This window comes from Anser brachyrhynchus, assembly GCF_964034855.1.
Source record: "Anser brachyrhynchus genome assembly, chromosome: 3".
NCBI lineage: Eukaryota > Metazoa > Chordata > Aves > Anseriformes > Anatidae > Anser > Anser brachyrhynchus.
The window spans coordinates 22,924,094-22,948,195 of NC_137696.1; the positions used below are offsets into that span (position 1 = coordinate 22,924,094).

The 24,102-nt window shown below is 44.3% G+C and overlaps 1 protein-coding gene across 4 annotated transcripts in view; it reads right to left on the reverse strand.

The window, feature by feature from the left end:
- Nucleotides 1-19,820, reverse strand: part of COQ8A (coenzyme Q8A) — a 39,514-nt gene extending 19,694 nt beyond the window's left edge. Inside the window, exons 1-4 of one of the 4 annotated variants that reach the window (XM_080587664.1) lie at nt 19,679-19,820; nt 8,577-8,771; nt 4,588-4,995; nt 3,261-3,327 (exon numbers count right to left, since the gene is read on the reverse strand). In XM_080587664.1, the coding sequence (XP_080443790.1) occupies nt 3,261-3,327; nt 4,588-4,995; nt 8,577-8,753 (652 nt within the window). In that variant the 5' untranslated portion in view covers nt 8,754-8,771; nt 19,679-19,820. Of the gene's footprint in view, nt 1-3,260; nt 3,328-4,587; nt 4,996-8,576; nt 8,772-19,605 lie in introns of all 4 variants that reach the window. The other 3 variants (XM_080587663.1, XM_080587666.1, XM_080587665.1) reach the window with 3 other exon arrangements.
- Nucleotides 19,821-24,102: the final 4,282 nt, after the last annotated feature.

A 24,102-nucleotide genomic window follows, 5' to 3' on the forward strand; every position in this document is an offset into this window, starting at 1 on the left:
GGTATGCTATGAAACTAACTTCTGCAGACCTTCGATAGGGCCAAGCCATGCAAGACCACTGAGCAATTATCTTTCAAACCTGAAATCCACAGATTTTATTAGCTGAGCAAAACCAGAAAAAAAAAGACTTCTCAATCACAGCATAAACAGTATCTATTAAAATGCTGATACAGTCAACTCCATTCAGATCCCACATGCAAGACAGCTACTTGGAGCAAAAAAAAGCATCAAGTCAGACAGGGAGACAATGAAGATAGGTAATTCAAAGTGATTTTCTAGACTGAGAACAAGTCCAGGATACTGCTCATGCAGTATTTTTCCTGCTGGCTTTTACCCCATTTCCAAAGAAATGTTTTGGACTTCAAAGAACTTCGAAAAAGCAATCTGCAAGATTCTCAGGAAGCTGGTTAGTAGTGTCCTCTGGGAATCTGCTCTAGAGGGTTTGGGGATCGACAAGACCTGGTCAGTTTTCAAGAACCACCTTTTAAAAGCCTAGGAGCAGGCAATCCCATTGTGCTGCAAGTCAAGAAAGCAGGGCAGAAAAACAGCCTGCCTGAACAGGGAAGTCCTCCTGGAACTAGGGCAGAAAAAGAAAATACGTGATCTCTGGAAGCAAGGTCAGGCTTCACAGGGAGAGTACAAAGCCGCACTCTGCACCTCCAAGAAGGAAACAAGAAAAGCTCAGCTTGAGTTGACAACGGCAAGTGTGGTGTCAGACAACAAAAAAGGCTTTTTCACGTATGTCGACAGCAGGAGGAGGTCAAAGGAAAACATTGGACCAATACTGGGAGTGGATGGTCACCTAAGAAGTAAGGAGGAGAAAAAGGCAGAGGCATTTAATGCCATTTTTGCCTCAGTTTTTGATGATAATGACATATCTTGGGTGCCCAGACCTTAAAGTTGGAAAGTCACTGCTCCTCCAGTCGTGGTCTTCCTACTGTGGTCACCAGAACTGTAAGGGAAGAGTTGTATCAGCTCAACGTTCATGAGTCCATGGGGCCTGATGGGATTCGCCCCAGAGCACTGAGGGAGTTAGCAGATGTTATAGCTGTACCCCTCTCAACAACTTACCAAAGGTCATGGGAGGGCAGGGAGGTCCCTGCTGACTGGAAGTCAGCCAGGGTTACACCAATATACAAAAAGGGCATGAGAGAAGACCCAGGAAGCTACAGAGCTGTTAGTCTAACCTCGGTGCCTGGAAAAGTTATGGAGAAGATTGTCCTGGGGAACACTGAAAGGCATGTAAAGAACAAAGCTATTTTCAGGCAGAGTCAACATGGGCTCATCGAGGGAAAGTCCTGCCTTCGTAATGTGATCTCATGCTGTGACAAGGCCACCTGCTTGGTGGGTGAAGGGAAGGTGGCAGACGTAATCTTCCTGGATTTCAGTTAAGGCCTTTAATACCATCCCTCATGGCATCCTTCTGGACAAACTGTCCGACTGTGAGATAAACAGGTTCACGATGCACTGGGTGATGAACTGGCTAAATGGCAAAGCTCAAATGGTTGTGGTGAACAGGGCTATGCTGGGCTGGCAGACTGTCACCAGTAACGCTCCCCAGGGCTCAGTTCTAGGGTCATTTCTGTTCAACATTTTTATCGGTGATCTGGATGTAGGAGTGGAGTGCATCCTCAGCAGCAAGTTTGCTGATGATACTACACTGGGAGGTGCTGCTGACTGTCTGGAGGGATGAAACACCGTGTAGAGGGACCTAGATACACTGGAAAACTGGGTGATTAGCAATAGCATGAAATTCACCAAAGGTAAATGCCAGGTACTGCACCTGGGATGGAGTAATGCCAGACTGGTAGATGAGCAGATAGACAGCAACCCTGCAGAGAGGGATCTGGGGGTGCTGGCTGACAGCAGGCTTAACATGGAGCCAACAGCATGCCCTGGAAGCCAAGAGTGTATCCCAAAACGTGGTTTGCATTAATAACAACATAGCTAGCCAGTCAAAAGAGGCGGTCCTCCCTTTGTATTTAGCATTAGTGCTGTCTCACCTTGTATACTGCATGCAGTTCTGGGCTCCACAATAAAAAAAAAAAAGATGTTAAGGTCCTTGAAAGTGTCCAGAGGAGAGCAACAAAGCTGGTAACAGGGCAGGACGGCATGTCCTGTGAGGAGAGGCTGAGGACACTTGGGTTGCCTAAGTCTGGAGAAAAGAAGTCTAAGCAGCAACCTCATCGCTCTCTACAAGTTGTTGAGGAGGAAGTAGAGAGAAAGGTGCCACCCTCTTCTACTTGGTAACTGATGACAGGACATAGGGGAATGGCACAAAGCTGTGCCAGAGGAGGTTCAGACTGGACATGAGTTCCTGTACTGTGACAGTGGTTAAACACTGGAACAGGCTTCCTAGTAAGGTGGCATTGCCCCATGCATATTCAAGAGACATTTGGACAATGCCCTCTATAACATGCTTTAGCTTTTGGTTAGCCCTGAAGAGGTGAGGCAGTTGGACTTAATGATCTTTGAAGATCCCTTCCAACGGAACTATTCTATTCTAACAATATTGCACACAATACTAGAAAAAGAGCTTGTTATAATAGGTCTTCTTGGGATTTTCCTACTGCTCCACTCTAATTTGCTAAAAAATAAATTCCAATAATCAGCCAACTGCTTCAAACTAAAGCCAGGCATAAACATGTTTACTGTTAATCAACTGCTACGGTTTAAAGATCTGAAGTTTAAACAAAGGCTTCAAGCATCTTCACAATACAATCACAGGGTGCAGCAGGAGGCACACTAAAGGTGGTGGTAACACACCACTATTTTAGCTGTTGTTAAACAAATCATCTACCCTACACTATTAAGAGTGACTTCTTTCATTTCATAACAGGTATATGAAAACCAAGGTCCAGGAATCATATCAGCCTGTGGTCCTAAGAGAAAGACAAACAGAAAAACCATACCAATTCTACAGCTCTTGTTAACAGCTAGCTTGCTGAACACATCTGAAATATCCATTTAGGTAGGGAGCTTTTTTCTTTGCCAGCAATTAGATATGATAAAAGAGTGACAAAAGAGGAGATGCAAAGAGTAACTTAATTCTGACTAAAGACCAAGTTCCATAATTGCAATGAAAAAGCCCAAATCAAGCTCTAAGCCAAATCACGTGTTTGTGGGAAAGCACATTCCTATTAGCAAGCTTAACTAGAAAATGGAACCAACTCCTACGTTAGCAGGAGCACTGTCATAGCCAGCCATCAATCAGTATGTACAAGTGTGGTGACTTTGAACACACAGGTGTGCGAACTCACCTCCGAAGTTAGCGAGCCGTCCAATCCTCGTAACAGGAACCTTTCGCTCTCGGGCCCGTTCGCTGAGCTGCCGCAGAAAAACAAGGCAAGGAAAACAAAAAAAAAAGAAATCCACAAATGAACTGGGCATACAGTCAGATACTGCAAATTGAGAGAGCAACTTGAAAAACACTTGAAGAAGATCTCTGTGCTACAGAAAGCTCTTCTTGAACACCAAGCCTCATTTGCACCAACAGATTTTCACCTGAGCACACTGCAAAACACGTATGCCTTAAACTGAAACATGTATTAAACTGAGAAATGTACAAGAGGATGTGAAAGACAGAGGAGCTAATAACCATGTTTAGAAAGCCCATTTCCACTTTTACCTCAGCAGCCCTTTAATTGTCAGCTTGGAGAAGCAGCGCAATGCCAACCCAAACTCTCTTCCACACATGCAATTAAAACTCCTGCAAAGTCATCAGGTTGACAGGACCATAGATAATTTCCTCACACACAACGGCCAGAGCAGAAGCATACAGTTTCACTGAAGCAATATCCTGAGTGTGTAAACCCACAGCAGCATCCAATAGTGGGTTTGGGGAAGGAGGAAAAAGGTCAGAGCAGATAACAAGCATCTCCACTGTGAATCCTGCTGTACGCTTTCTGCACTGTGTTGCACACGGGCATGAAGCCCTAAAGCAACAATCATTATTTATGCTACTCTCCAATCTACTAATACTAAAGACAACAATCTCTCCACCTGTAGGAGGGCTGCAAGACATAGTACAGGAAGCCATGGCCTCTGCTGAGAGAAGCTTAGGTCCAATCCATTCTTCACAGCCATAGCAAGACTGCTAGCTAAAGGGGACAGGGTCCTTCAAACAGAAGATAAACCCTTTAAGAGAGTCTCCAGACCTCTGTAGCCCACAGCTGTCCATAGCTTCTCAACATTCCAGCCCAAGAACAGGGGTGAATTACAGACTCTTCATTACAGTAATCAACACATTGAGTCCTCACAATCCAGTGGATGGAGAGCTCTTGTTAATGTAAAGTTTAACTCTAACCCTATGTATGCATTTTAAACATCCTCTCACATTCAAATATCAGATGTAGAGGAGGTAGATATGAAAGTAGGCTGAAAACCTACTGCCAGAACAAATATCACAGAGATCAGAGTGAAGGAGCACTGACACTTCCTTCTTTTGCCTCTACAAAAGGGAACAGCAGAAGAGGAAAAAATAAGAAACACAGGAGAAGGTGAGTAAAGGACAATCCAGTATAGAAGCAAGAGCACTGAGAACCCTTAACTGAAAACAAACCAAGAAAAACAAAAACAAACACATACCATCTGTTTGTAGGGTTTCTGCTCTGAACCTGTTTTGGCCTGTCTGGCTTTATCAATATCTTCAGCTGTTAATCCACCAACAGAGGAATGATCCTGGTGAAAAGCCCTATTTTGTCCAAAGGCAGTAGCGAAAGGATTTCCAGGGTCCCTAAAGCCTCCAAATAACCTTGCATCCATTTTGGGAGGGAATGGCTTCTGACTGAGGCCAGAATCTCCAGTCTCAACATTTCTAAAAGGTCCATTTGTAGTGTATGAGTGAGATGGGCCTTCACTGCTTTGTTCGTGAGGCTTGGTAGAGGCAGTAGAGAAGTCCCTTGAAGCATCTGATGGCTCTCGGGCTGAGAAGTCATAGTCTTTCCCAAAATCCTCAGACAGATCACTTAAATTCTCCTGCTGTTTGCCCAGTTCCTGAAAACAATAATAGAAATGCTTTAAGGAAAGAACTTAAACCTGCTCACTACTCATCCACGGTCCTCAGAGAAGGGCATGCAGCTTGGCTGTCCTGTCTCTACTCAAGTAATGTGTAGACTCTGGCACCGCAGACATTCACAATAAAAGCCAGGAAAAAAGAAGAGATACGGAGGACACCTGGAACCACTGGCAGTCTCTCAGCCACACTGATAGCACTAATTAATTGACAGTTCCTCAAATACCAGTAACTGGAAATGCCTTGTTCCACACACGCTGCCAGGAAGGGTCACTAACTGTAGAGATCACTAGAAGCAATACATTGCTCAGGAACAACAGGTGATGGGAGATACAGAATAGCATGTATAGCATCTAGCCTCAAGGCTACTTGAAGCAATACCAGGTACCTATTTATAGACCAATTAAGATAAGCCTTCCATGGCCAAGGGATTGTAGTCATCAAACAAACAAACAAACAAACTTCTGTGCTTGAAGCAAGGATAACAGCACTTGCTCAATACTCAAGGTAAGCTTCTCCTGACAGTCTTCCGTTTTGTTCTGTCCTGTCCTGACCTGCAAGAGTTGCCCCACTGTATGGGACTGTGGTTTGGAGAGCAAAGGATTTCAATTTATTGTATTCATTCTTTTAAAACTTCACTATAAGAAAGAAAACGGGTGATACACAGACTACCAAGATATCTGGGAGAAAACTCGGAGAGTGCTTTTGTTATTAGGGAAATGAAGGTTTGAAATCTCCATGCACAGTTTTCATGCTAGGACTGTCAAGATTCTGTTGAAATAAATGTAGTGGCTTTATAAGACAGAAATCACAATTACTGGTAACTGCAGCATTTGAAAAGTTAAAGTGGAAGACCAGACAGAAATGTGACAGTGATGTGTAAACCTATGTAAATTTGACTACAAATATATCATCTAATTATTGTCTGTGTTTTATTCAGGGCTCCATTACAGCGTATCTGCTCAGGCAGTATGTATAACTATGAAATTAACACTTCACAAATGCTCAGAATTGAGGAGGGTAGGTAGGGAAACCAACTCATAATAAACTCATCGTGGGTTTTTTTGTTTGGTTGGTTTGGTTTTTTTTGTTGTTGTTGTTGTTTTACTTCAGAGACCTACATGGTGTCCTCTGTCATCTGGTACTTGGTAACCACCTTATCTGCTCAGAGTTACAAAGATCTCCCGCTCTGGCACCTTCATTAAGCCAATGTAAAAGGACTGGAGAAGACATATTGGTCCCTCTATGTAGAAGATGTGTTTGAATTTTGTACAGTGAGCATTTATCTATGCGTGGGAACTCACTACTTGGCCCTATAATAACCTTGACAAAACAATATTTTAGGAGTGCAAGTTTATACAAAAACTACTTGAAGGAGGTTTTGTACAACATCAGTATGGGTGTATGGCTGTATACTCAAGAGCAGATGTGCAGACAAACTCAGTGCTTCTGAGTTTGTTTACACTTGTTGGAAGAGTCCACTGGATACATTGTCCTGGTTCTTGTTAAGCCAAGACAATGTATGTGTAAACATCTTGTAATTCTGAGCTGCTTAAAGCTTTCTGAAACTGTCTGTAGTTCCATTAGTGGATGACGAAGTCCCCAGAATGCCTCCCTTGTCTATGTGTCTCTCAAGTAACTATGTTTGGCCAACAAGATCTCACTGTAGTTCTGCGGGAAGTGCTAAACAAATCACCACTATGAGTGCAAAAAAGCTACTTATCATGGATGGCATTAAGCAAATGGGCTACAAGTACTTGGCGCTTTCTTTTGTGTCATGCAATTGAGCGCACATCCACTCTGCAAAATTGATGGGATATTTCAGTGAAGCAGAATGCATTCAAAAAAATTTTTGTAAACAAAATCCAGTTGTCAGGAAAGGAGGGGACTCGGCAGGTCATGTTGATGGTTGGACTTGACAATCTTGAAGGTCTTTTCCAACCTAGATGATTCTATCACTTTTGAATGCAGGGAAGAAAAGTTAAAAAGTAAAATCAGTCAGCAGCAGAGCAACTCCTACTTGCTACTCCACATATTCTAATAGAAAATGTCCATTCTACCTCAGCAGCAGCAATGCCAAAGAAGAACTGTGGATGATTATAGCAAATCAACAGGATTTAAAATTCTGCTGTGGTCAGGTTAAGTAGGCAGTGTATTTTAAACTCTTTCCTAAACATTAATTACATTTCCCCTCTTTACAGAAAAAAAACAGAACATAGTCTTTCCTGTTATTCAGTAGGTCTCACGATATTTTGAGCCTCAACATCAGTGAGGGCAGAGGAGAAATCTGTTTAAAATGGGGACTGTGGCCAAGCACTGACGGATGATTTCAAGCATGAAGGCCTCTCTACTTCCATACATAAATTTTAAAAGAATATCAGACAGCCAAAGCCTTGCCATAGATCAAGAAAAATGAAACATATTCACTTAATATAAAAGCTTTCCTCTTCAAAACAGAAAAAACTTACAGCTTGAACATTTGAACACTTGCAATTTCTTACAAAGAAAAGCTGTTTTAGCAGCAGTTTCTCAAGCAACTCATGCATAGAACATTGTGCAGAGAAACATACATAGGAACAAGAGAACATTCTCTTTTCTTGAATGCAAAAGGGAGACGAAGGCAAAACAAAGCACTATCCCTCTGCCTGTGTTACCTTTGTCATATTTAAGTCTGCAATAGCTTTGTGTTGAGAAATACCCTAAGACTTAAATATGACAAAGGTAACACAGGCACAGATTCTAGGATTGAAGCTATAGGCAACCGTCATGACAGTCCAAGCGTTGCATAAAATATCACCAAAACCTCACCCATTAGTTTTTGCTTCAAAATCATGATCTGGGCTACAATGTCATTCTAAATGATGATTGATCTTGATTTATAGAAGTTCTTTTCCACAGACAAGCCCCGCTTTTTCCAAGAGATGGCAACATAGCAAATGTGAAGCTCTTATATATCCATCCTCATGTCTGGTAAGAGAAGCCACTGCTTTAAAAAAAAAAAAAAAAAAGTCTGGCTTTCCTTATGTTCCTTATTTGAAAGCCAGTTTTTCTGAAAATCCAGCCTCAGCTGCAAGTGACAAACATGCAAACACCTGACCCCGAGCTGTTCTGGAATATATCACATGTACCAGTTCTGTGGAAAAAAAAAAAAAAAAGGAAGTAACACTGAAATAATTGCAATTCACTCTAGAAGAGCTCATTCACTTATTCAAACTTGAGGTAATCAATGAATGAAGTCTCAGGGAGACTGCTGACCAGTCTTTCCAAGCACTTAATCTTTGACAAGACAAAGTGAGCGAAGCATGCCTTAAACAATGAGTAACGGAAACCAGCACACTCCACCATAACAGTAACCATCACCTTGCATTCCTGTTCAAGCACTTACACTACAGAAGCCTTGGAGAATTCCTGGCATGTTCTAACATCTGCATTAGTTACCTCGCGCTTCACAGAGCTAGGTTCTGGTTCATGACAGCATTTCCTAGGCCCTCTCACAACACAGAGTACCTGGAGGAAGAGCCCGAACATCATACTAGTCTATGCACACAAGAGCTTTTCTTACCTGCACTTTCCCCCAGGCAGAACTAAACTGCTGTTCAGCAGCCACCTGGAGACTCCTTGCAACAGTAACCGCATCGCCACCAAGGATCACCTGCCGTAGCTGTCCTGCTTGGGTTTCCAGGACGGCCTTACTGAGCTTTGTCAAACCTCTCATGATCATGATGGCATCCCCCGCCATGACTTATTTCTTTCTCTGCTGAAAGATGAAAAAGAAAAAAAAAAAAAAGGCAAGAGGTCAAGGAACAAGTTTGGAACTAGGTTCAAATCACTTAAGAGCCAGAGCAGTATGTACCAGACAATTTCGTTTCCCTTTGACAACCAGCCACCATAGAAATTTGTTTGCAGCTCAGATAACGCTTTAGCCAGCTGGAATGACAGTTGGCTGTCACCTTACCAGGCAAAGGTAAGGTGTCACTTCTCTGACTGTGACTGTTCATGAGTTAGGACAGAGTTCCAGGACTTCACACAAATATTCAAGTTACCATTGAATGGAGGAATCAAAGACAGATAAATTTCAGCAACACTGCAAAGGCTGTCCTAATTCCTCCCAAATGTTTAAAAAGGATTAAAGCACTAGAATTCAACTTTTGATTATCAGGCCATGGAACGTATTCTCAGTGCCTGATAACACAGATGAAGCATACTGATGGCTGCCACATCCCATTACTGTCCTGGAGCCATACCTGCTCATTTTACGTAGCTGAATTTCTTCACTCCCATGCCAATCAGTAAGCTTTGTCTGTCCTCCAAAGGCAGTCCACTCAGTCCCTGACTTGTACCTCGTTCTGCTACTTTCAGCTGTAAACATAACGAGGCTCGGAACACCCACCTACCGCAGCCTTGCACACCATTTGGAATGCATCACACCACAGTGCTGTACCTTTCTACTCCATATCCCTTCCTATCTGAGGCACTCCATCTTAGATTCACAGCAGTTAATGCAATTTCAGCATCTTCAGATACAAACCAGGAACTGCAGGATGCAGGACGGTGTGAGAAGAACAAGTTAACCAACTCCTTTATCTCCATTGACAGCTAGGCTCAGGACACTGGCTCTCATTTATCACTGTCATTCATGTAAAAGAAAATCAGGGCTGGATGGGATGCCAAAACCATTTTGCAAGGGAGAGTTTCACCTGATGATTATTATTATTTCACTTATCTCCCACATCTTTCAAGCACAGCAAGGATTATTGACTGTAGGGTTTTAAGCAGTTTGGAGGGTCCAAGACTTGCATCTACATCCATGATTTCTGACATAGAATATGGAGGCATACTATTAGCACAAGATGCTGCCTAAGCTTCACCCTTACCTGTAGAATATTCTCTCTGAGGGTTTTTGTAAAAATCTGGCTTCAACAGGTACCAAGCACTACCAAGACCACAAAATTAAGTCATGTCCTAGGTAGGTACACTGACATTTATTAACACCTGTTAAGCAGTGATCAAAACCAGGAATAATTGCTGTAGCCAGGAAGCGAGTATTATATATCACAGGCTTTAAAGCATGGTTGTTAGAAAGATAGTCAAGTGTTAGCCGCACATCTAGGTTTAGTGTGTTAGCTGTAAAAATAAAAATTAAGTTGAACCCAGTCATTATTCTGTGGTTAACCTTACAAAACCTATCCCTAAACTCCAGACCTGTAACAACTGTTATTTCTGAATCTGTCGCATTTAACCACTAGTTTAATGCTACAAAATGCACTTTTATATCATATTGTGCGCAATTCCCATTGTGAAATATATTATGAAGCAAAAGACAAACAATTCTCCTTTATAGTCTTTGGCTATAAAAGATGGCACTTGGATCATTGCTCCTGATAATCTTCTGACATCCATGCTACCATCCTCACTTTCCTACACACAGTGGTTACAGCCATCTAGGGATCATGCAAGTGGTTTCTTAGCCCAGAAGCATCAGCAACACGTTCCTATGCTGCACAGCGAAAGGATGGGCTATTACAATGCACCATTCAGCCCCACACCTCTTCGCTTGCTGAAATAGCAGCCTCTGTGTAGCAAACGGAAGCCTACAGGCAACCGACTTGCTGTTTTCAACCACCTTTCACAGATTCCCTGCAGGTAGCTAATAAACTGAAAGGAAACCACAGCTCAAGCACAAAGACAAGGCATGGCTCAATAAAGAATGCAGAAAACCCCAAGGAGAGTTACTAGCATAAAAGGCTGAGAAGCATACATGGAAAAATCAAAACCATATTCCTGCTATTTAAACAGAATTGTATCTGTAAGCTATCTACTTCCAGTTCCTCATCTTCTGAAGACCAAGTCCTCACCTTTACCTGACAAAGCAAGGACAGGAAAATGCAGAGGAAACAAACACGCACACACACAGAAATTATTACTCCTTTGGCAACAGACACCAAGAGAAAAGAACATTCGGCTAATGTCTATATCCCTTATCAAGAGCTATGAGGGTGGGAGCTAAGTGCAACAAGAACTGAACTGATTGATACTGGCGGCATTTTCCTCAACTGGAAAAAATCTAGTTTTGTAGATCCCACACTTAGCAGGATACATGGGTCAGTTATCCCGAAAATGGCTTAGAAAGAAGACACTAATGAGGTTACTGCAGCCAGAAGGGGAAAGCATGAAAGAAAACACCTGCTAGATAATCACGAAGGGGAAAAGACTATACACAAAAAGTAACCAAGAATTAGTAGAATTATCTTCTTTCTTCAATGAAAAAGATGAGCACAAAGACAGACGGGAAACATGAAAACAAAGAGAGCAACAGAAGATTTGTATGTAACCCCAATAATACACACACATCAATACCCAGTACAGACAGGAGGCAAGATATGTTTTCTTCTTACGCTAAGCTCTGTTCATGCTACTACTAAAACAAGAAAAAAAAAAGGCATAAGCAAGCTCTATCAAAGTGATTTAAAGAGGTTGTTTCAAACAATTGGTCCTAGCATATGAAGTTTATGTTACACTTGACTTGTCTCCTGAGGAGTCATTACCTAGCACTGGCAAAGAAGAGGCCTTTCTGTATGGACATGGACAAGTTGGTCACATCTGCACAAGCTATCAGAGTGCCTGCAAACCTGGATCAGAAAGCTGACAAATGTCAACTACCAGCTGTTTTCCAAGAATAGGGAATATCACAGTTGAATTAACCTATGGAAAGCGCCCACAACTTCTAGCATGGAAAGGGCAGCACATAACTGAGGAGGCTTAGAACCGAGCCACCCTTGGGCACCGGGCAAAATTCACATGGCAGGTGGGGGGGCTGATGTGGGTTAGATGGATCACTGGTAGGTATACAGCCTCCTGACATCGCACAAGGCTTTGAGCCCTGCTGCAGTGCCACAAAACTAAATCAGGTAGTAATGAAAGCTGCCTGGGAGACTCCTGTGTGCAATAACCACCTGCCAAAAAGCCACTGTCCTTCAGTAAATAACCACATTTCCTTCCTTCTTCAGCATACCAGACTACTGGACTGCAGGATTAAGCAAGTATAACAAGTAACCCAAGCACAGGAACAAAAAGCCTCACAACAGGCAACAAATAAATTGTTATATTTGTACTGTTTTCAAAACGTCTTCATTTGTTCCTCTTCTTTTCCATGTGTTAGCATGTGCTTATGCAGACACACAGACCATTCTCTTACTCCATGTTTTTCTAGGTGCTTGTACAGCCCAGAATCCTATTCATATGTGCACATTACATGTGTATGTATACACAAGCACATACACAGGACAGTGATTAAGCATACGGAGACTTCTAATCCTACAGAAATACAACAGAAATATTTTTGAAAACTTTCTTCCAAACATACAGCTCTCTCAGCGCAGAGGAATTACTTCTCTACCACCAACAGTTTACTATCCCCACAAGAAAGATGCTCATCTACTGTCAATTTAATTAAACAAACAAGCCCCATACAGGCCCACCACCACAGAGCAGTTTTGCACTAGCCCACGTTCCCCTCTAGGTAATTTTAAGCGCCTACATCATCTCCAACTTCTCTTTTAAATGAGTTAAAAATGAAAAACATCAGACAGTACAAATAGTAAGGCAGATAATTGTTTACACTGTTTCCTTCATAAGCATGTAATTCAATCTCTGTGCCCTCCCCCTTCCTATTTTCCATCATCACAATCACTGTTATCTTCGTTGTATCTAAACAAGGAGTATAATCTTGGAATCAGTGTTAAAACCACCCACACCACGAACGCTAAAGTAGCTGTGGCAACAATATGAAATTAAAAAAAAATAGATGTAATAAAACGTTTTAAAAACCCACAACCACAAACAAGATACAAGCGACCAGGTACTCAGCACACTTTTTCCATGGCCCTAAGCTAAGCAGCAGTCTACAGTAACTTCAAAACAAGTGTTATTCATTAAGATGCTCTGTAACTTATCTCTTTCCTTTAAACTACACTGAAGATATGCCTTGCTTATCCCTTCATTCTTCTCTCTCCTTGCATCTCACGTACCTTTCCACTTCAAAGGAAATTTGTTTAAAGATCTGACCTGCAACAGAACTAAGAGTTCAATTATTAGACTTCTGCCCCGTGGCTTTGATTCAAGCCTCCTTAAACTAAATTCAAGTCTCTGAAAGCAACTTTAAAACTACCCTTGCACAGAAAGTTTTCCAATGCAATTCAAGACAAACACCTTTGAAAGGCAGGCAGAACTTGTTTACTCTCTAATCATTTTAACAGCAGTACGTGCACTGATAGAAGTGGACTGCCTGGCAGACAAATGCATCTTTCCACCAGAATTCACAAGGCTTCATAACCGCTTCTGGCAAGTGACAGAAATGTAGAAATAATGCATTCACAATTAAGATCCTAGCAAAAGAGTGCATTCCCTCATTACAGTTCACTTCCCCTATAATAGTCTCGATACAATACACTAATAAATTCTGCCCCAGGCACACGTTTCCCACTACACTGATGTAGATCTGATTTGTTTTGATTTTAAAGCTAAAACTCACTCACTTTTCTCCAAGACTGGGTTCTGCTCCTGCTCCAATAAAATAAGTATTTGCAATTGGGGGACTGAAAAAAAAAAAAAAGTTTCATTTACCTCATTCTAAGGTCTTTAAAATACACTATCCAGGCAAGGAAAGATTTATGCCATTTTCACACTTTTTCTTGCTCTGTTGCATCGTGGCTGTGGTGACACTAGTTTGGTTTTCTAACTGGAGTATAAACTCTCCAAAGCAGGGGCTATCAAGCCACTACCCATCATTCACCATTTTTCCTTTCAGAAAGGCGGGTTTCTGGATGTAAGAAGTGACACACTTTACTCCACTATCCTTTGATCCTGGAATTATGAGGCTGTTTCTTCCAATCCCCATTTCAACCAGCACTGATGCAAAGCAGCATTTACAGTCCCCTCTTCCTCCACCAAGGTAATACAACCAAAAGCAGCAGTCCTCACATGATCTATTCCTCGTGAATTAATTTCACAAATAATCACATTAATCCCGACCATTAACCCTAGCGGAGGGCTACTGCGGGCCTGTCATCTTCATCCACAGTTGACTCAGTTCCAGCCACACAAAGCTACTGGGTTTTGTTGTTGCTTTTCCCTCCTTTTTATGCACTGGACACTACTTATAATAATCCTCTATATAGCTCAAAAGCTGTAAGCACAAGTGTAGCTTTAATCATGTGAATAATTCTCAAAAATACTGTGAAAAAAGTTGGTTTTTATGCATGTGGCTCCTTTATCCAGCAGCATGGACAATTGTTCATTAAAACAAAAATGGAGCATGACTGAAACACACAAGTTAACATTAGATTTGGGCAGATGTCATATTTGAAGCATATATTTAACACACTGAACTAGTAGAAGCTGAATTTACACTTTTGTTTTTATGGCAAACTTGGACAAAACCACAATTGACACAGTTAACAAGTTCCAAGACATCCCTCTGTCAGTGTTGTTATACAGCATCCCTTCAAAAACCGAATTTTCCACAGTACAAGAGCTCTAACCTGGAGCATTTACAAGAATGTTACACTAAAGCTCTACTGATCAAATCCAAATGTTTGCACTTCAAACAGAAAACAAACATGACAAACCTCTCTGTCCATGTTTGCAGAGTAGCTTTATGCTCTCCGAGTCACTTTATCAGTTAGGAGAGAAGAGACCACTGCATTCGGTGCCCTGCCTGATACACAGGGATCTGCACGGCTTCATAGCGTGAGGCTTCACACAGGCAACCGACAGGGCTCCCTGCGGAGCTCGTGCTCTGAACTTGAATGCCAAGTAGGAAGGAGGGAGGCTATCAGTTGGCAGTTGTGGGTTGTTTTTTTTTGTTTTGTTTTTCTACACACACTATCATTTTGTAATTGTTTTTATTTCAAGTTTTACTTTTCTTAAAGCACACAGAATGCAATTTGGAAACTGGAAAGCAATAAAAAGCTCCATCTCGCAAACAAGTGAGATTCCTTTCAAATAAAACACACCATTACTTAAGACCATATTCTTGAGAAAATGAAAGCTTTTCCTCTTGCATTTAAAGAGGTATCAAGTCTTCACTAGTACATCGCAAAGAGCTACAGAAATGGGACTGTTTTCTAAGTTCTCTATTACACAGGGAAGTCAGCAAGTAATTTACCCAAAGTTACACAACATGTCAGTGCCAGAGCTGGGAAGAGAAATAGTGCTCTCTCCTAAGCAAACCGCCCCTTACAGCATACGGTCTAGAATTCAAGTGTACTTAAAACAACAAAACACTATAGAGCAAAATGAAACTAGGATTCATAGCCAGCATCTTACCAACATATTGTTAACAGACACATCTGAAGGATTAAATGATGAACAAGCAAAGGTATAAAAAAAATCTGATTAGAATCATAACCTTCTTGGAAAACTAGACACACCCTATAACTTTACTATAAATCTATCTTCCTCGGGTATAAGATGACCTTTTTCTTATAATCCTTTTTGCAGACAGAGACAGAACCACGCACGCTATGTCTTAAGTCACTACTTAAAAAGTCAGCACGAGGTACTACGCATTTTCATCTATGGCTGGCACAGACTTGCACACCGAACATAACCCCTGTTATCACTGTGAACAGCAGGTCAAACACCTCGGCCTCCCACTATTGATCCTGGAGGTGTGCATATCTATGCAGATCCCATGCCTTTCAACATTGCCCAGGAGACCAGGGTTATGTTCAAATTTAGTAACTTACAACACATACTAGTCTATTCATAGCCCCCTTAGCTCACATAGCTAAGGAGCTGGTAATGTTTCTTGTTCTGGCTGTGTCAGAATCTTTCTGTAAGAAGAAAAAAATTATAGGATGCAAGAAGAGGCAAAGGAGACTGCTGCAAGAAGGCATGAATTGATCTAATTCTCACTAAAAAGGAAGTGTTTGTTGGGAATGTGAAGGCCAAAGGCAGCCACAGCTGCAGTGACCATGAAATGGTGGAGTTTAAAATCCTTAGGGAAGCAAAGGTGATGAAACCATTTCCAGACAAACGAAGAAAATCACCAGGTGTAGTCAGCATGCATTCACCAGGGGGAAGTTATGCTCGACCAACCTGGTAAGGTTCTGCACTGAAATGACCAGATGATGGGTGCCAGGAGAGCAGTGGATAATGCCTTCCTAGACGTCAGTAAGGCTTTTGACACTGTCCCCCATAAGACAGCCATAGAGAAGCTGTTGATGTATGGGCTGGATGAGCAGGCAGGGAGTTGGATCAAAAACTGGCTGAACAGATGGGCCCAGGGGGTAGTGGCCAGTGGCACATCTAGTTGGGGGCCAGTAACAAGTGGAGTACCCCAGGGGTCAATACTGGGTCCAGTCCTGTTTAACACCTTCATTAACAACCTGGACAATATGATAGAGTGCCCCCCCTCTATATTTGCAGAGGACACAAAACTCTGGGGAAGGACTGACTCACCAGAAGGTCATGCTGCCATCCTGCAGGACCCGGACAGGCTGAAAAGGTGTGCTCACAAGGATCTCACAAAGTTCAACAAGGAGAATTGCAAAGTCCTGCACCTGGAGAGTAACCGCCTGTCCTACGGGGAGAGGCTGAGAGAGCTGGGAGTGTTCAGCCTGGAGAAGAGGAGGCTTAGGAGGGATTTTATAAATGTGTATAAATGCCTGATATATAGGTGCAAAGAAGGCAGAGATAACCTCTTTTCAGTGGTGCTCAGTGACAGGAGAAGAGGCAACGGGCGGAGAACTGAACACAGGAGGTTCCATCTAAACATTAGGAAGCACTTCTCGACTGTGCAGGTGACCGAGCACTGGCACCCGAGGCTGTGGAGTCTCCCTCCTTGGAGGTCTTCAGAAGCTGCCTGGACATAGTCCTGTGTAATGGGCTTTAGGTGCCCCTGCTTGAGCAGGGCGGTAGGACCCGACGAACTCCAGAGGTCCCTTCCAGCCTCCACCGTTCTGTGACCCCAGTGCTGAAAGGGGGCATGGCCTATCAGCATCTACATAACAGCTCTGCCACAGTCCTCAGGCAAGTTGTTTAGTTAAGCTACTAGTGATCATACGGAGGGATACCTCTGACACTACGGTAAATCAGCGCAGTGAGCTCTATACAGCTCATAACTCACCACTAGGCCTAATCTGCAAGCTCTCAAAGATAATACACGATGATAATACACGATCTACAATCTAGGATTATTTGTGCTCTCACTGCACAGATTTTGTGAGATCATATTCCATACAATACAGAATCAACATACTGTTTTTCCTGACTAGAAAAGTCAAAGCTTCACACAACTTGAAAGCCTCTGAAAACCCCAAACTTCCCATAGTGATAGTGATATGTACAACACTTCGATATGTAACAAAATTTATGACGCCTAATTTTAGAAGAGTTCTGTGAAAGAAACACTCATTTTACTTACTACCCAATTACCTCTTTCCCAGTCCCGATTACTCTCTTGCTGAGCACTGTGACATTTCAGAATACTAAGTGTTTTTACAGTACATTTAATCAGCATGCCCAAAAATCCACTGTGTAATTGGTGAAAAAGGAGATCTAAGCAGCAATAAAGAAGCTACATGAAGATCTAATCTACACACACACAAAAAAATAAATTGTAGGGGCGAAACAAACACGGTAATAGAACTTCATAAGTATAAGCTACCATCTGTACAACACTGAGATGTGTTTAGCAAGTCAGCGGAACCAATCCAGAATATACCATGACACACAAGATAAAAGAACATGATGAACGCACCACCCCTAGTTTCCATATTAAAACAATTTTTAAAAGCACAGAAAAAATAAAAAATTCTTTGCCTACAAATAAGTTCATTCACCAGCCAAGCAGTTAAACATAAGGAAAGTTAGAAACTAAGCCTTAAGCTACTACCCCTCTTCCCTTTCACTTTCTAGAAACATAATGTAACTTGACAAACAAGGTGTGAAACAACAGTCCACCACTTGCCTGTACAAGGACTGTTGGAGGACTAGAAGCCAAAACAAGCTCTGTTCCTGCTGCAAAGATTCCATACGAGCTATTATTAACCTGCTCTAAATATCACAAATGAAACAACCAGAGCTGCATTGCCCAGCGCAGAATTGTCCTTGACAGCAATGAAACAAGGCGATCAACACTCAGATGGTAAACACGTAAGGGAATTCTCCACATCTTCTGACCTTTTCTTCTACTTATCACACCACTTTATTTTTAAAAAGGAGACACTCAGGAGGTCGCCTATTCCCCCTTTCCCCCCCCCCAGTTGATTAAGACTGACCAATATACAACTGCTTATTTTAAGCATATCTTATTTAAGGCTACTAAGGTCATTGCTAACAGCAAAGAAATTCCTGCATTTTGTAAATACTTCAAGTCCTCAGGTCTAACAGCAAGCAGATGGGTAAGCACATGAGCCACAGCTAGACTTTTTTCTATCTAGGTAAAAATGAGAGATGAAGCACTTATGACATGGCACAAACGTGCAAGACAAAGTACTTATATCATGGCACAAAAATGCAAGACCCCCACACTCTCTTTAAATGACGGATACCTATCTGCTTTTAGCCTTTGACTCAGAGCAATTTCTGAACCCCTTCTGAAGTCACTGATCAATCTGCTATTGATTTTGACCATTATCTTTCTGCACCTCGTGCTAAGAATCATTTTGCATATGCTCAAGGAACATACCCAGCTTAGCGAAGCAATCTAAGGACGAGCAACCGAGGAAATAAATGCCAAAAGTTATTAGACTAATTCTTTACAGAAAAAGTATACTGTAGGTTATTAAAATAGAAATCTTTTGTATCCTTTTACATTTCTTTTTGCTTAAACGCTAAGTAAAAGTCTGCTTCGTTTTTATAAAATGCAGCTTTCTAACTTCTTTATTTTTCCATACAGCTTACTGAGAAGTTTGGATTTGCATTACCCAGAAGGACTGCAAAAAAAAAGTTCCCCACCTGCATTCTTGCTGGATGCAATCTGACCAGGGTGGGATATCAGAAATAGTGCCATTATGTAACAGTTCTGCAGAAGTTCGGATGGTCAGGAACTGCGAATACCAGCCAAACTTTTATATCTGCAGTTATTTATAGTCTGCTTGCTCAGAGCCTGTTTAGAACTATGCACCAGCCCATTAATCCCTGATGACTTTGTTACAGAGGCTCCACAAGTCCGTGAAAAGTATGATTATTCCCTCGGATACATTACCAAGGCTTGAAGTCTCATGTTATTTTTCTCCTCCTCCATTTCAGCCGCAAACAAGCTCGGGAAAGCTAATATTTATTCTATGACCATCCTCGAGCAGGAACATTCCCGGAGGAAAAGGAAAATAAGGCTAGACCAGCAAATTTATGCAGCACGGCCGAAGGCTGAGCATTTTTCCAGTGATTGCCCAGGGTAAGGCGGACACCTGGCAGACGGGCTCTGAGGGGCACAAGCCACGCGGGGCACAAACCACGCAGGTCCCTTCCCCTCTCCCCTTCCCCTTCCCCTTCCTTTCCTTTCCTCTCCCCTCTCCCCTTCCTCCCTTCCCTTCCCTTCCCTTCCCCTCCCCATCACCCCTCAGCCCGGCTCCCTCAGCGCTCACCCGGCCGCGGCCCGCCGCCCCCTCGGCCCGCTCCCCTCAGCCCGCTCCCGGCCGGGCCCGCGCGCCTGTTTACCTCACGAGCCGCCCCCTGCCCAGGCCCGGCCGCGAGCCCCGCCCCCGCCGCGCTCCCATTGGCTCCGCCGCTGCCCACGCCCTGCCCGCCGCGGAAGGGCCGCCGAGGAGCGTGCCGAGCCCGTGCGCCGCGCGCTCCCACCAATGGCAGGAGGGCCCGGGCGGGGCGCGGGCCAATGAGGGGCGGGGAGGGCGGTGCGCGTGGCGGCTGCAGGGGGACGTGAGGCTCGTGAGGTCCGTGCGGCGGTGGCGGCGGTGCCGCGCGAGGCGTGAGGCGCGTGTGGCACGGCCCGGCCCCGCTGTCGCCGCTCCGCGCCCGCAGCCCGCGGGCGGGCGGAGGCGGGCTGGGCTGGGCTGGGCGGGATCTGCCCGCGAGAGAGGAAAATCCCCCGTCAGGCCTGCCCTGCGGAGGGGGAGGAGGGCGGCGTGCTCAGCCCTCGCCTCACGGGGCTCGGGGGGTGGTGGTTCCCCGCACAGGGCAGGAGTAATGGGGTTGGTTGATACCCAGAGACGGCGCGGAGGGCTGTGTGCTTAGCAGGAACCAGATAAATAATAAAATAAAGGAGCAGCACTGGTTTTGGGGGTTCTGTGTCCAAGAAGTGTTCTTTTGGACGTGAGGTGTTTTTCTAAGCATTGACTTAAAAACACTGCAGAATGCATTCCTGAAGAATTATTCCGGATATGTAGCATCTCAAAGTAGCAACTACTACATTAAATCACATGATGGTTTGGTTTGGAAGGGACCCTCAAGAATCATCCAGTTCCAACCCCCTGCCATGGGCAGGGACACCTCCCACCAGACCAGGCTGCCCAAAGCCCCATCCAGCCTGGCCTTGAGCACCTCCAGGGATGGGGCATCCACAGCTTCAACCTTGTCCAGTGCTTTACCACCGCTGTAATAAAGAATTTCTTCCTTTTATCTAATTTAAATCTACCCTCTTTTATTTTAAAGCCATTATCCCCTGTTCTATCATTTCCCCCTGACAGAGTCCCTCTCCAGCCTTCTTGTAGGCCCCCTTTAGGTACTCAAAGGCTGCTATAAGGTCTCCCCAGAGCCTTCTCTTCAGGGCTTTATGTTTTTTCTCCTAATTTCTGACCTAAACCTCCCCTGGCACAACTCGAGGGCATTCCCTCTAGTCCTATCAGTAGTTACCTGTGAGAAGAGGCTGACCCCCAGCTCCCCACAGCTTCCTTTCAGGTAGCTGCAGAGAGCAATGAGGTCTCCTCTGAACCTCCTCTTCTCCGGACCAAACACCCCCAGTTCCCTCAGGCGCTCCTCACAGGACTTGTGTCCCAGGCCCCTCACCAGCTTCGTAGCCCTTCTCTGGATGCGCTCCAGGGCCTCGATGTCCTTCTTGTAGTGAGGGGCCCAAAGCTGAACACAGCACTCGAGGTGCAGCCTCACCAGAGCAGAATACAAGGGGACAATCACCTCCCTGCTCCTGCTGGCTACACTATTCCTGATACAAGCCAGGATGCCGTGGGCCTTCTTGGCCACCTGGGCACACTGCTGGCTCATGTTCAGGCGAGCATCAACCAGCACCCCCAGATCCTTTTCCTCTGCACAGCTTTCCAGCCACTCTGCCCCAAGCCTGTAGCGCTGCATGGGGTTGTTGTGACCAAAGTGCAGGACCCGGCACTTGGCCGAGTTGAACCTCATCCCATTGGCCTCTGCCCATCGACCCAACCTGTCCAGGTCCCTCTGCAGGGCCTTTCTACCCTCCGGCAGATCAACACTTCCCCCCAACTTGGTGTTGTCTGCAAACATACTGAGGGTGCACTCAATTCCTTCGTCCAAATAATCAATGAAGATATTAAAGAGGATGGGCCCCAACACCGACCCCTGGGGAGCACCACAGGTGACTGGTCACCAGCTGGATTTCAGTCCATTCACCACCACTCTCTGGGCCCGGCCATCCAGCCAGTTTTTAACCCAGCAAAGAGCGTACCTGCCCAAGCCATGGCCTGCCAGCTTCTCCAGGAGAATACTGTGGGAGACCGTGTCAAAGGCCTTGCTGAAGAGACTACGTCAACAGGCTTTCCCTCATCCACCAGGTGGGTCACCCAGTCATAGAAGGAGATGAGGTTGGTCAGGCAGGACTTGCCTTTCATGAACCTGTGCTGACTGGGCCTGATCCCCTGGTTGTCCCACATATGCTGTGTGATTGCACTCAAGATGAGCTGTTCCATCACCTTTCCTGGCATCGAGGTCAGGCTGACAGGCCTGTAGTTCCCCGGGTCCTCCTTACGGCCCTTCTTATAGATGGGCGTCACCTTAGCAAGTCTCCAGCCATCTGGGACCTCTCCGGATGACCGTGAGCGCTGACAGATGATGGAAAGCACCCCAGCAATCACATCCGCCAACTCCCTCAGCACCCTTGGGTGGATCCCATCTGGCCCCATGGACTTGTGACAGTCCAGGTGGAGCAGCAGGTCTTTAACTGTTTCCACCTGAATTGTGGGGGGGTTTCTTCTGCTTTGGTAAGCACATGCTTCAACAACTTTCTTGACTGAAAAATAATACAATGCATTCTTTATGATGTATTTGCTGCAAGGCTGCATTAGTGCAGAAGTATATTTGGACAAGGTTTAAGGATTAAATAGTTCATTTATTCTTACAATATAATAGTTTGTTTATTCTCATAAATGCCCTCTAGTCATAGCATAACTTACAGGACTAATGAACAAACAGCCCTGAGCTTTGATTTCAGCCATGTTAATTGCTTGTTTTGTCCAACGTTTTTAGCTAACTAGTAGTCTGAAGTGGGTACTTAAATCCACACTGAAGGACCTACTTCAAAGCTGGTTGGAGGTGCAGGTTTTGTGAAGTTGTAAAGGACACTGGATCAATGGTCTGCTACAAATGTGTATAGGGGTTCAGCTCTACAGCTGGTGAATATTACTGTTGATCTGCTAGTTCCAAACTTCCCTGCTCTATATAGTGGGACAATTATATCCCTTACCTTCATCTGTTGACACCAAAGGTGATTTGCTAAATTTGAACTTAAAAGGTTAAGAAAAAATTCCCCAAGGAAGACACATTTTTACTTCATTGCCATGGCACAGACCATGCATAGACACAATATATCTGAAATGGAAAGGCCAAACATGAGACTTTCTTGTCTGAGAACTGGATGAAGACTGGATGTGTTAGGTGATGCAAAAATGTGGCTTTAACAAGGTACTAGCCTCAAAAAGTTTTGTCTAAAATATGTAGTCAATACTGACATTTCCAGGAATCTATGCAAATTAACTATTAAATTTGTGGTTAAGTCCATACTTTTTTTTCTAAAAGAAAGGTAATCTTTACCTTCCTCAGAAAAGAGATATATTTGAGATGTCTTTCTTTGAGGACGCTCTTTTATCTAGAGATGTACTGAATTTGCACGCCAGTTCTAAGTTCCTTTGTAATGCCACCTAACTTGCGTCAGGTCAGCATTAATTGTGAAATATGTCTTACTCACTGTGCTGAGCATGGAGAATTCCACGCATTTCTGCATGAGCATGCTGTCATAATTTGAGATGTAGGCAGAACAAGCAAGGGATAAAGCTCTTCCAATCTTTCAAAGACAGGCCTGGCTGGTTCACTTTATTCCCGTGTGGTAAACCATTCTTCCTGCTGCTGTTTAATTTGCATCTGTGTTGGGTTTATATGACAAGTTTTAGTAGCAGGGGTCTGCAAGGGTGGCCTCTGAAAGAAGAGTCCAGAAGCTGCCTTGTGTCAAAGCTGACTCCAGACGGCTCCAAAAGGGACCCACCACTGTTCAGAGCTGACCCAATGAGTGACATTGGTTGTGCCTCTGTGAGAGCAGATTTAAGAAAGAGAAAAATAACTGCTGCACTCCAGCATCTGAGAGAGAGAGAGCAGTGAGAAACAGTCCTGCATACACCAAGATAAGTTAAGATGGAGGGCAGGAGGTGCTCCAGGCACGCAGCAGCAGTTCCCCTGTGGCCTGTGGAGAGGCCCCTGGTGGAGCAGGCTGTCCCCCTGCAGCCCACGGGTCCCACACGGAGCAGATCTCCACGCTGCAGCCCGTGGAGGAGCCCCCGGTGGAGCAGGTGGATGTGGCCTGGAGGAGGCTGCGGCCCATGGAGAGCCCCTGCAGGAGCAGGCCCTGGTCTGGAGCTGCAGCCCGTGGAGAGGAGCCCACGCAGGAGCAGGGGGTCTGGGGGGAGCTGCCGCCCGTGGGGGACCCGTGCTGGAGCAGTTTGCTCCTGGGGGATGGACCCCGTGGTACGGAGCCGTGTGGGAGCAGTTCTTGAAGTGCTGCTGCCTGGGGGAAGCCCACGGAGGATCAGTTCAGGAAGGAAGCCTAGGCCACACCATTCTGGTTTTGTGCCCTTCACCAGAAGATTGTAGATAAAACAGCAGAGACCCCCGCTTCATCTGTGCTTTGAATCAACTGTCGGAGTTTCTGTAGGAGC